Here is a 13,751-nt window from a genome sequence, read left to right as displayed (position 1 = left end):
CCACACAGCGCGCTGTATGGATAATCATATGGACATTAATGCAAATGAATGAGGTTGGCAGGCTGCACGGACCGATGGCGGCAACAAAAGAGAAAGATGTTAATGTATCTTCTCAAAGCTTAATATACAACCTGCCAACCGTCCCCTCCCTCCCTTCCTCCCCCTCCCCCCCACCCCTTCCTGTAATTCCCACCGCCTCTTACTCCATTCCCCTTCCCTTCTCCTCTCCCTCTCTCCCTCTCTGTGTCTCTCTCACTCTCCTGTTAGTGTCTGATGCAATCCCTTACCAACCAGAGCAGGGTTTTTTTTTTTTTTTTTTCCCCTTCTTTTTTTTTTTTTTTCCTCCCCCTTTCAGACACAAAGAGAGAGAGAGAGAGAGAGAGAGAGAGAGAGAGAGAGGGAGCACTGCGAAAGGGGAGGGACACGGAGAGGAGGGCGGGCATCTTCTCCTCCTGGATGTGCCAATCCTCGGCGTGCCCACGGGACATGGGAGAGATAAACACAACTCAAGTCTGATAATGGCAGCGATGCCAAGGCATGGGCTGGCACGGGGCTGGGAACACAGCAGGGACGCCGGCTAAGAGGCGCCCCCTGCTGGCAGTGAAAGGCATGGCAAAGGGATGGAATGGAAGTAAATGAGAGACAAAGGAACTAGTTACAGTGGAGGCGGAAGCGCTCGGCGCATACCTACATGTTCCAGAGTGGCATACGCTATAGCATACAGTATAACAATGGTTTTGGTTTGTTTTGGAGGGGGCGGGGGCGCGATTTATATTTGTCTTTGTGACTATCACATGTAACTAAAATTGTGATTGAATAGAGTCCAGGTTTAAATTTGTGAGCTGTACATTCCAATATATTTAAGCATGTCTATTTATGCGCTGGGTTGTGTTTCTGTCGAAATATTCAGGAATAGCGGTCTCTCTCTCCCTCCTTCTCTGTCTATCTGTATCCCTTGAGCAGTATGTTCAATAATTCACAGAGGGAAGAAGTCAGGGTAGGCACAGCAGGGGGCATGCCAGCTGACAAGATTCTTAGACAAAGCTGTCAGATTGAAAAGGAATCAGGTGATGTACAAAAAGGGGTATGACACACACATGCACGCATACACACACACACACACACGCGCATACACACACACGCACTCACACCCACACGCACACACACACACTGGCCTATGACCAGACAAATCCTTCAAAAAGTCACATTGCAGCAATAGATCTTCCCTTCATGTTTATTATGAACCCATTTCCACATGTGTTTGTGTTTAGATATACAGTACACACATCCATAACTAGAGGTTTACTGTGGTCTCTCATATATATATATATATATATATATATATATATATATATATATATATACACACACATACTGTATATTCAGGGCCAGTTCTAGCCATTTTGCCACTCTAGCCAAACTGTGGACCGGGGGGTAGAAAGTGTCCCTGTTACCCACGGTGCTTTTTTCGCTCCATAAGTAAACGGCGTCAAATAAAATAACCTACATCTAAAATAAAAACACACTGTTTTTATGTTTTACGGGCAAACCATCGCTGGGGCACCGTCGGAGAGAGAGAGAGACAATTTGCTTCCCGATCGCCCCCCTCGTCGGCCACCTATGTCGCCTATAGGAAGAGCCGGCCCCGCATATACTGTATACACACAGTGGTCCCACTTGTCTTCCTTGAAGAAAAACCCTGCTCCTTATTGTTCTGAGGGAAGTCAAGGAGGGTCAAGCCACAGCAGCCCTTCTGCCTTAACAGGGAAGGGAGGGAAATCTCCCGGTGTCACACTGCTGTTGACACACCGGAGTGAGTGACAAGAACGACAGAGATATGGAGAGAGGAGAAAAAAGGCAGGAGGGTGGATGAGAGAGAGCGAGAGAGCGCGAGATAGAGAGAGAGAAAGCGAGACCAAGCGACAGTAATACTCAGAAATAACCTAATTTCCAGCCACTCCCCCGACTCCCCCACCCCCAACCGCTTCAGTCTCTTCCCCATCTTTTCATTTACATACTCCCTCTGGATAGACAGAGTGGCTTCTCCAACTACGCTGTCCTCAGACTTCCTTCATGTGGAGCCAAAGAAATATCATTCCATCTCTCTTCCACTTTGTCTCTCCCTCACTCACCCCGTCCTTTTCAACCTCTCATCCTCCTGCTGCTGCTGCTGCTCACTTTGCATCTATCTTTGAAGTTGACTGATCTGCCGGTGACTGTCCTTCTCTATAACCCTGTTGTTCAGATTAAAAGCAATGGGAAAATCATTTAATGGGATTTATTATTATTATTATTATTATTATTATTATTATTATTATTATTATAAATGTTATTATATTATTTTATTATCAACAACAATAATAATAATAATAATAATAATAACAACAACAATAATAACTAATAATAATAAATATAGCTGCGGTGTAACGGAGAAAGTGTTCCTATTACGCACGGTTGCACACAGTGTTTTTTTGGTTTCATTCTATTACAATAACTAAATCTACTATCAAAACACTGTATTTGTTTTCTTTGGAGACGGTGAACCTTTAATGCCGGATCGCGGAGAACTGATCGCAAGTTGCGCGTGGGCGTTTACGTAGCGTGGCTGCGGAAAGGATCTCCCGTTCACCAGTCAGTCAGTGTGCATTGCAATAACAAGATCAAACAGATAGAAGCTTACAAAATGCACAGGGAAAACATCACAATGGGCAATTATAAATAAGGGGAATCATTCATATATTTTTATATGTGTGGATCGAACACTCTCTCTGAGCTCTCTGTGGTCCCCAACTGCGCCCCCGTTCCTCCAAAGATTATTTTCTGCGCATAACGCATGGAGAGGGGGTGTTCGGTGAGAGAGTCAGGGAGGAAGTGTCCTCATTACGCACGGTTCTGTTCCAGAGGCGGACGTTACGTAAAATAACCTACATCTAAAATGAAATAACACACTTGGTTTGGCACGCCGATCGCTGGCAACCCATCGTCGGTGCCGTCGGAGCCATAACTTAATCACCGTCCAACCATGCCACGCGCGCCACCACATCCAAATCACTCCATCTGCTTCCTCGCTGTCGCGCCACTGCGCACATACGTCCACGTACTGTAGATCCTCTGTGTACACAAGTGAATGAGCTCCGTCCGTCGCTCCCCGTGGTCCCACAGACGATGGACGGACGGGAGGTGGGAGGACGATATTTAGATACTGTGAAAATATCACACGGTGGCCAATATGTGATATTCAATATTATCAAATATCGGCCCAAGCCTAGTTGAAATTAAATTCTGTAGAAATAATCAATTATTTTACCAATTGGTTATGCTGGTGACATTATTACATATTTAAGGAAAAAGTGGAATCGATGATCAAACTTTAGGGCAGCGGTAACTGGATTCCTTTTTAACATTTCACATCTTTCAGACCAATTCAGATCATCCACACTGAAGTTCCTTTAAAAACAATAGTCTATGTTCTTAAACCAAACCTTGTCATCGTTATAACTTACCATATTGTTTGTTTACATAGTCACGGTGACGGAAGTTGACATTTGGTCTCGTGTGGGGCAATAATGACGAAGCGAAGCGAACTTACGTGATTTTGGCGGTCATGCCTTTCTGTGGATAAAATTTTCTGATGGGTTACGGTTCCATGAAATCCGGAAAGCGTTGACGTCTTTCTGTGACTAATTACAATTTCACCGGTTCAAGTTGTCCGACGCGTTCCTAGTACATGAACGCATCATCCATTCCCACAGTTGAGGTGGACTTCGACGTGGTCACGAGTTTCTGTGGATTCATGTGTTTTTGTGCCCGCGTTTTTCGACGGGTTACGATTCCATGAAACCGCAAAACGGTCGACGTTTTTTACGTGATTATTTACAATTTTCAGGACATTATTTTTCCGACTGGTTCTGAGAATATGAAACGTCACGTCCTGGTACCGTGTGCGGACCTCCAGCGGTCGTTCCGTTCCGGACACTTTCACCCCGAAAAACTAGTATAGCTTCCAAGTCCCCATGGAACCCAGCATTAGTTCAAACAAATTTTACGAGTTCCCATGGAACTCAGTATTACATCTTACCAACATGAGTTACAATTTCCGAATTTCCTGTCAGGATCCTGCCCTGCTCTTGCTTTGTATCTGTCTCTCTCCGTCTCCCTCTATCTCCCTCTGTCCGTCTCTATGTCCCTATGTCCCTCTCTAGCTCCCACTGTCTGTCTCTGGTGTCACTTCCCTGACACTGCACACCTGCACACTGCACACCTGTCCCCAGTCAGCAATCTCACCACCTCGTCTTCACCTTCCTCGTCACTCCTCTTGTATTTTTCTGTTCACCATTCACTGTCAGTCGTTGTGTCTCTGTGGCTGAGTGCGCATTGAATCCTCGCTCCTGTCTACGATCCTGCTCCTCTGCCTGTTCCCTGGACTCTGATTCCATGTCTGTCCCTGGACCCTAATTACCTGGACCCTGATCCTCTGCCTGTTTCCCGCTGAACTCTGGTTCTCTGCCGATGTGTTTTCCTGTTGACTGCTCCCCTGGTTTTGACCCCTGCCTGTTCTACATTAAACCTTAACATTAAACATTAAAGCCTACTCCTGAGCCGTTGTTGTGTCCTGCGTTTGGGTTCGCCAGACCGCATCCGTAACATTCACACGGAACGCAGCGTCGGCCCCCTCGTCCATCGTCTCAACCCAGCATAGATCCTGCGCCGACACACACCGATGGAGTCTAGACCGCACCCACACCTCGCCCCATGTGAAAGCCCCTCCAGAGTCACGACCTGCACATACTGTGTTTCCTCAAATATAAACTGGTACTCAAATAAAAACAGGGCCTCCTAATAAATGCCGGTGGCGTGGTCGACACAAACCGATAAAAGTCAAATAAAGGCCGGGAAAAAAAATACAACCATGGTTAAACTATAATATAATGTGCATGCCAGTTAAGCATAATGCACATTTCCACCGCTTTAAAATGATAAATCCAACAATATAAACATGCTAGTTTCAACTCATTGTTGTTCTGGATTACTCATTGGGTTAGACATAAACCTAACTCAGAGAATTGGAGTGGAGTTTGTTTTTCTCCCCCAGCGGTGTGCCATGCCTCCTGCCCCAGTTCCCATGTCGGTTTTCCTGTGTTTTCATTTTAGATCTATTTGTTTATGTTGGTTTCTACTTGTAAAACATTTTAAACCCAACTAAGGGACGTGTCTGCCTTGGATCATGACAGTGGATTGCGTAATGGAGAGAGAGCGATCTCTGATCCACTGGGCGTCCCGGCCGTTCCCGTGTCGCCTAACAAAAAAAAATAATGCGAGTGTTTAGAAATGACGAAGAAATCTCTTCAAATAAAAACAGAGCGTTGGATGACGATTTCACAAAGCGCCTCGCTACACCAACCCAGCCGGCTCCACCACCGCAGCCCGCCCCGCTCCGCCAACGTTACTACTACTACTACTGCTACTTCCGGTAGATCGGTAACGGTTTTTCACTTATTCCTGCTCCAAATATAGATTGATGCGGATCAGACTTGGAGCAGAAAATGTCTGAACCGACCCGAATCCAACGACACTTCATTCATGTCCGTGGGTTCGGCAGTTGCTGTGCGCCAGACACTTTCAGCCGGAAAAGGAGAAGGAGGGAAGGAGATAAATGATGATAACAATCCAAACAAAAACAATAGGGTTCCCTATGGGCTGGGCCCCTTACAAATAATAATAATAATAATAATAATAACAATTTAGACCAAAATGTGTTTTTTGGACAACTTTGTGGTAGAACAGGTATAACACTTTGTATTAGCAGCACATACTTCTACCACTTTCTTTTTCATATTTGGATTTTCACATTTCATTCTATGGTTGTTATCATTACTGTCTGCTGTTTTGATGTGAGCTTCTGGGCCATTGCAATTTCTCTCCAGGGTGAATAAAGAATCTATCTACCTATCTACCTTCTCTAAGTCATCTCTAAAGGTTTGCCTTAATGTGACATTTGTCGCTGCTTTGATTTTCTGCTCACGGTGAGCGTTTTTAATGCATGCCAATGCAGACCAAACCTCATTGTGACCTCCCTGAATCTGCAATTATGAAAGCTACACGATTTGATTTGTCACTTTAGTTTCCACCGCCACTCTGAGTGTGTTTTCTTCCCCGAGATTAATCTACTTAAGACTAGCTTGCAAGTGATCCTTTTGTTGTGATACTTGTCTGAGGATAAATAAAAAATAAATCAGAGGTGTATGGGCTCTCTTGGATAATTGGTTTCCATGTAGCCATGTGCTTTAATATTGATTGAAATATTCACTGGTTAATTAATGGTGTGTGAGAGTGGAGTAATGCACCACAAATCCTGACATTGATGTGTGTGTGTGTGTGTGTGTACGGATCCCCCCCCCCACGGTTCTGCTCGCATGTGTACCGCGGATTAATTGCAAACTTAACCATCACAGTGAAATACAGTTTTACCGCCGCTGTTACTTTCTAAAGTAATAATTCCATAAATCTTGATGCAGAGTTGCAGTGGAAAGAAGATAGACAAGACCGATGCGTGCTGTGTTTTACTCTCAAGTGCGATGATCAGTTGAGGCTACGTCGCTCTATGCTGCTGCTACTTTACAACACGATGTGACTGAGCCGCTGCACGCGGTGGTCCCCAGGTCCCGAGTTATAGAGTTACCCTTTCACACTTACACTACCCTTACACTACCTGTAAACTCAGTTTGGTTGAGACGAGGGGCGGAGCCTGGGTAGAGCATACAGGGGGCGACGCAATGACGCTGCGGAGTTTCACAGCACACCCAAGATGGCGGACGAGGCTACCGACTTATCAGTAGTTGTGACATTTTTGCGTCGATACTCCATGTATTTAGACGAAATACAAACAAAAGAGTGGAAAGGAATATGAAGGAAAAGCAGAAAGAAGTACGAAACAGCTACGCTCCTTGCGCCAAGATCCCCACAAAGGTGAATAACTGGTGCATGATAGAGATGTCATCAACACGCGACGCCACCACACGCTCGCTGTGAATGCTCCAGGCAATCACCTGCTCTGTTCACACATTCGTTCAATCTGACTTTACGCAGACTTTGTACTAGGGTGCCAGCTGGGTGAAGTCCGCATAACGTCTGGGTCAAATGATTTGGACATCGGCGTTCACATATACAGCTCCTTCGGGTAATATCCGGGTAATTTCAGGGTTGCAGTGCAGTTGTGAAAGCAGCTTAATTTAACAATTGAGTGTTGAATATTTTAAGATTTAATTTTAACATTGGACATCTTGAATGTTGTTTTCATTTTAAGACTATGGGCAAAAGTTCCTTGCTTTAAGTGTTTTACAGAATAGATAGAAAGAAAAGTTATTTGTTTGCCCTTTTTTTTTTTTTTTTTGCTGATCCGAAAAATTATCCCATCCGTGACTCAAAACCGTGACACGATCCGAACCGTGGTTTTCTGATCTGTTGCACCCCTTGTGTGTGGTGTTGGGTTAGTGGTGGTGGTGGTGTTGGTGGGGAGGGGGGTGTAATGTGAGGAAACGGTAAAAGCCGGAGCAACAAGTTAACACCTGTCAGCCTCTGTGTCTGTCTCCCACACTACACTCCCACTGTATGAACAGTGTGATAGCATGATACAGATAGACTAAGAAAAACACACACACACACACACACACACACACACACACACACACACACACACACACACACACACACACACACACACACACACACACACACACACACACACACACACACACACACACACAACACTATTGTAGGAAGGTAGTCACTGGGACTAGTGGAGCTCTCTCCATACCAATGACCGATGACCATATTGAACATTATTGCATTTTATTAAGGAAATAGGGACTTGGTTCCATCCAAATACAAACATTGAGGATTAGTTACACATGGCATAGGTGAATCTCCTTAAATGTATCTGTTTTTTTCAGGTTTTTGAAAAAATATCTATTTGCATGTGGCTTGGAAACCTTTGGTATCGAACCTACATCTTTAATTATTAATGTAAATAATGAATGGATGACGCAGAGTCAAGATATAAATGAAACTTTTAGAAGCTCATTTTCCTTAAAAATGAATCTTTTGGAAGCTCATTTTCCTTTTTCTGTTGACTTTCGGGACTTCTATACAAGTTTGGGAAGAAAATAACATTCAGCTCAAGCTTGACTTTACATTTACAAGGCTCAACTATTTGTCAAGGACAGGAGAACCTTTTCTCTCCTAGCCAGCTCGGCTAGCACCCAAAATTCCTAATTCCATACCAGGCCACACACACACACACACACACACACACACACACACACACACACACACACACACACACACACACACACACACACACACACACACACACACACACACACACACACACACACACACACACACACACACACACACACACAGCCATAGATACAGTATATACACAGCTTGCAAAAGGTGTCACTATAATACCATAATATTTCGGAAGAAACAGACCACAAACATCAAGACGTTCTCACCACCACTATATCTGTAATAGTGGTGACACACACACACGCACGCACACACACGCATACACACACGCACGCACACACCCACACACACTCAAAATGCAATGTAGCATAGTGAGAGATTCACTTATTCACATGTGTTAATGTGTGTGCATGCGTGTGTGCGTGCGTGCGTGCGTGTGTGTGTGTGTGTATTCCTTCTTACCTATTGCCCAGGGGTTTCTCTTCTAGTCCATATGGCTTTAAGAACCACTTTCCGATCCTTACAAAGTCCTTATCCATCAGACATCTGAGACAGGAAGATAGAAGGCGGTGGTGAGCAGTGGATTAGTAGCCGCGTGGGTTTTTAGAGAGCAAACGCTATAAGCCGGTAGCTCAGATTTCAGGAGATATTCAGTTCGGTCATTATAAAAGCGGCTATTGGCACAACACTATAAATGCAGAACGCAAGAAAAAAACGCATAACATATTGTCAAAATATTTGTTCTTAATGGTTCTAAATATAGTGTACACATATAGAATGCATCTCTAAAATCACCTTCAGGCCGAGCCCTGTCGTCTTTTATCCTTAAACAAATAAACCTCGCTCTCGACTGTTTATTTTGCTGTGTTCTAATTGAGCCGAAATGACGAAAACCGGCGCTGGCGTAGACACCTCTGACTCAAATATTTCCTCGACTTTGAAGCGGTTATCTCTCATCCATCTCATTCATTCATTCATTCTATCTAGAGTGTTTCCTGAAAGAAAAAAAAGAACCATACGACGCTGTTTAAGACTTGCACTAATGATCGCCATCGCGCGACTTTGCGCCGACGTCCAATAAGTCCCTTTAATCGAGGACCTCGAGAGTGTCTGCACGAGTGTCCTCAAGTTAATCTCTCTCCCATTGTTTTTTCCCCCACTCGCGCCTCAACAGTTTCATCTTCAGCCCCCATTTCACTTAATGCTTTCCCGTTTAGCCTCTTCCTAACCCGTTCGCTATTTTCGTTCCATAATGAAGCCTCGTTAGGGACGTCAATAAGGCGAGTCATAAACAATCGATGGTTCTTTCTCCGCGCAGGCGCTCCCCTCCTGCTGGGTATTTTTGCGGCGTAAGACTCCCAGCGCCTTGTTCCGAGCGACAACGTGCTTTTTTTTGGGAAACCTCCGTGTGTGTGTTTTACAAGCTCACTTTGAATTGACCGTGTCTACAAATTAGGATAAGATAGGATAAGAGAAGATAAGCTTTTAATTAATTCCCCAGGGGGAAATTCGGGCGGCGCGGCAGGAAAAAAACTACAACAGCAACAACACGTGTCGGAGCAAGGGATGTGCAGAAAGGACCGCGCGATAATAAACTACCCCCATTTTCTATCTCACTGCCATTATGAACCAGTTGTTGAAATAATAACAATAAATCTGGCATTTACATGTGGCCCGCTGTCGAGAAAAGCCACAGGCAACGGCACCTTGCGCTGTGTTGGAACAGAAAGGTATAAAAGGAGTGAGCTTCAAGGTAATAGGAAGGTTAATTTGGGCTGCCCCTATGATGATCATTGATGCTTAACCTAATAAAGAGGAAATATGTGCTGCTTCATTTAACAGATGGGCCGCGGCTCCGAAGAGAGAGCTTTGGGTACTTGAGCCACTGATTCAGAACTCAGATTATAATTTCATTATGGCCACGCAACAAGATGCTCTTTTAGTCTCAACGGCAAGGTAATCCGCCTCGGATGACCTCTTTAGCCCCTCAAGTAAATGCTCCATACCCACGGTCCGCGGTATTTCAATTTCTTTTTTTAATTTTATTTATGATTTCTTATCTCTATCCACAGATTTTTTTAATTTTTATACATCAATGTCTTTAATGTGGTGTAATCTCGCGTAATGCGGCTGGCTGTGTTTGTTGTAGTAATGCATGCCGCCTCCAAAGAAGTGGTAAAGAGAGTGGACAAACTTTCAACTCAACTGTAGCGTAATTCTGATATACCGTGAAAATGATCGACAAAGTGCCGTGTGAGGAGCTCTCTTAAAAAAAAACCACAATGTCAGCGTGAGCCAACAGATTAGTAAGAGCTGCGATATATATCACTCAAATATCCATCAGACATCCACATGTCTCAACATGTGAAAGAATATTCGGCAATTTGGCCATTTTTTTGTCCCTCCTGTACTCCCTATTAGGAGCAGCATTAGGCAGGTAAACATGTCCACAAGCGCAGTCTAATTCTAGGATTTAGGAAGTGTAAGTCCTTACCTCTCCAACAGGTTGTGGATGGCCTTGAAGAGGAGAGTCCTGCACTCATAGGAAAGCCCGCACTCCCACAGTCCCTCCTCAGAAACTAGGGAACGAGAGAGAGAGAGAGAGAGAGAGAGAGAGAGAGAGAAACACATTTACCTCAGTGATGTGCAGTATAGTGACGAACGCGAGGAGTTTGGAGTTACAACACAAAGGAGATACGAGCGAGAGACACAAGGGGGCCGTGGCGTGGCGACGGCGTTTTTCGACGGAGGTGGAGGAAACTCTCGCCTCGCGCTCAGCAGATGGAAAAATGGCAACAACGCGGGATTGCCGATGCTTGGACTTAATATTATGGGCTGTAATTTAAAAAAACATAATAAGACGGAGTAGAGAGGAGAGGACAGCGGAGGGTGGCACGGAGGAAGGACTTTTTGCAACTTTTGTGTGTGTGTGTGTGTGTGTGTGTGTGTGTGTGTGTGTGTGTGTGTGTGTGTGTGTGTGTGTGTGTGTGTGTGTGTCTGTGCGTCTGTGTCTATCTCTGTGTATGGACTGGGTTCACTCCCGGTGAAAATGTGACCTGTGGGTTATGCTGTGAACAACTCGCCACCCTCCGGATCATTTTCCACCACAGATCGTTCAACACTCCCCCCCCCCACACACGCACACGCACGCACACACACACTGCACCCGGTTTACAGTATTGCTCTTTGTTCTTCACTCTACCTGCGGGGCTGCTTAAAGAGCTGCAAGGGGGGTGGGTGTCATGTTTGCTTATAGGGTGGCAGCAAACACAACAAGTATTACAAAATACACAGGAAAAGGAGAGTGAGAGAGAGACAGATCGCCTGGGGGATGGGTGGCATTAAACCCAGTAATGAATCTCTCTCTCCCTCTCTCTCTCTCTCTCTCTCCGCATATTTTTAGGGGGTGGTGGAGAGGTGGAGGTTGTGTATTCCTTTTTCCCCCCCTCGTCTGCTGCTTTGTTGAAATTTCCCTCCCGTTCCCTTTTCTTCTTCTTCTTCTCCTTCCTCTCACAGGAGTGAATGAAATTTCCTTAGTCGCCAGAATTACCCGGTAACCATGGCAACGCTTGCAGTGAGAACATGGCGCCCCGGCATTCAATTTCACCACTGTCGCCCCCCCCCCCCCCCCCCCCGTCCTTCTCCAACCTCCTCCCTCCCTCTCCTCCTCCCTCTGTTCTATTTCTTCCAACACCCCCACCTCTCTGTTCCTCTCCCCCCGCCCTCCCTCATTTACCCCTGCTTCAGGGCTCAGACAGGAAGCTAGTTCCAGCCAGCTATTCTACAGGACCGAGAGAGAGAGCTAATGAGCTGGATGGATTTGTTGGAGACTTGGAGTCTCTCTCTCTCCCCCCCCCCCCCTCTCTCTCTCTCTCTCTCTCTCCTTCATCCTTTTTTCCAGTCGTCTTTATTTACCCTTGCTGCGTGCATCTATGCAGCTGGTCTCTGAAGTAAGTCACCTTGGTCTGGACGAGGCTCTTCCTGCCTTTCAGACCAGAAGCCCCTCGGCTGAACTCACGACCCTGGGGGGAGGGAGGGCGGGCCGTGCGGTGATCGAGGGTATATCACGGAAACCAAACTGACAGTATTACTTAGGTTGGCCAATCAAATTTTTTCGATGTAATATTCAGGCTCGCGTAATAGATTGGGTGCAGCGATGAGATTTGAGACTCTGCGATGCACAGCAGCAGAAACGTGACACACCACACACCACCGGGACAGTTCCCGCCTGGAAACATGTAAAATGCATTAGGGACGTTTGTTTACAATGTAGTCACTGATGTACAAGGTTACCGCACCTTATCAGCACCGTGTGACAATTTTGTCTAGTACATAGCAAGCAAAGACTACCCTCAGAGACACATTGGTGCACACACACACACACGCAAACACATAAACTATAAATTAAAAGCTATACATATTAAAAAAAAATAAAATCTAAACAATATCCATTTTTTTACTGTCTATATATATATATATATATATATATATATACACACACTGCATGTGTATACAGCATATTACACACACACATATAAACTATAAATTAAAAACTATATATATATATATTGAAAAAAAAATTTAATTTGAACTATAGACTTTTTTACTGTCTATATATATATACACATGCAGTGTATATATATATATATATATATATATATATATATATATATATACACTGCATGTGTATACGGCATATAACACGCGCGCTAGTACACACACACACACACACACACACACACACACACACACACACACACACACACACACACACACACACACACACTTTATCTATTTTTATTTTAGGGGGGAGAGAGACATGGGTATGAAGCAGAATTGTGGGTACATTTGGTCAACCAATGGCCAACTGAAAACAGGTGAAATTCTTTGATCACTGCGCCAAAGCAAGGTTGAGTATTAGAAATATTTAAAAGAGACTCTTAGCCGGCTTCTTTAATAAGACTTATAAAGGTATAATGATCCATCATCAGTCATTATACTGCAGTCTGTGCGAACAGGAAATTGCATCAGGCCCCCAGCACTCTGAATAAATTAACCGATACCGCACTGAATCATAATCTGAGCTATAGAGTCTTGAAGTGAAGGACGTTCAAATACCACACTATGAATGCTTTACAGGAGAGAATGTTGACTGGTTTAATTTACAACGGAAATCAGGAACATGGAAACATGGAAAAAGGAAAAGAAAATTAGTTCAAAAACACATTTTTTATTCCATTCATGTTTTTGTGAATACCTGAATATATGCATTGCTAGTGGTCAGTGTGTGTGTGTGTGTGTGTGTGTGTGTGTGTGTGTGTGTGTGTGTGTGTGTGTGTGCGTGTGTCTTCCATTGAACTAAATCTGGTTGTGTGTGTTATTGCAAGTGAGAGGGATATTAACTACTGCATCAAACTGACAGACTGGTGTGTATGTACCAGCATCAGGGTATGTTTATCTGCAGTGAATCTGTGTACGCGCGTCGCTTACGTACGTGCGTG

At 44.6% G+C, this 13,751-nt stretch overlaps 1 protein-coding gene across 1 annotated transcript in view; it reads right to left on the bottom strand.

Moving 5' to 3' along the window:
• The window catches only part of LOC307243259 (mediator of RNA polymerase II transcription subunit 13-like), an 86,167-nt gene that overhangs the window by 28,321 nt on the left and 44,095 nt on the right, over positions 1-13,751 (bottom strand). The window contains exons 3-4 of the mRNA XM_080017981.1: positions 10,745-10,829; positions 8,713-8,796 (exon numbers count right to left, since the gene is read on the bottom strand). Coding sequence (XP_079874107.1) covers positions 8,713-8,796; positions 10,745-10,829 — 169 coding nt within the window. The remainder of the gene's footprint in view (positions 1-8,712; positions 8,797-10,744; positions 10,830-13,751) is intronic.

This window comes from Zeus faber (assembly GCF_960531495.2).
Source record: "Zeus faber genome assembly, chromosome: 17".
Lineage (NCBI taxonomy): Eukaryota > Metazoa > Chordata > Actinopteri > Zeiformes > Zeidae > Zeus > Zeus faber.
This window is presented reverse-complemented; position numbering and strand designations above follow the sequence as displayed.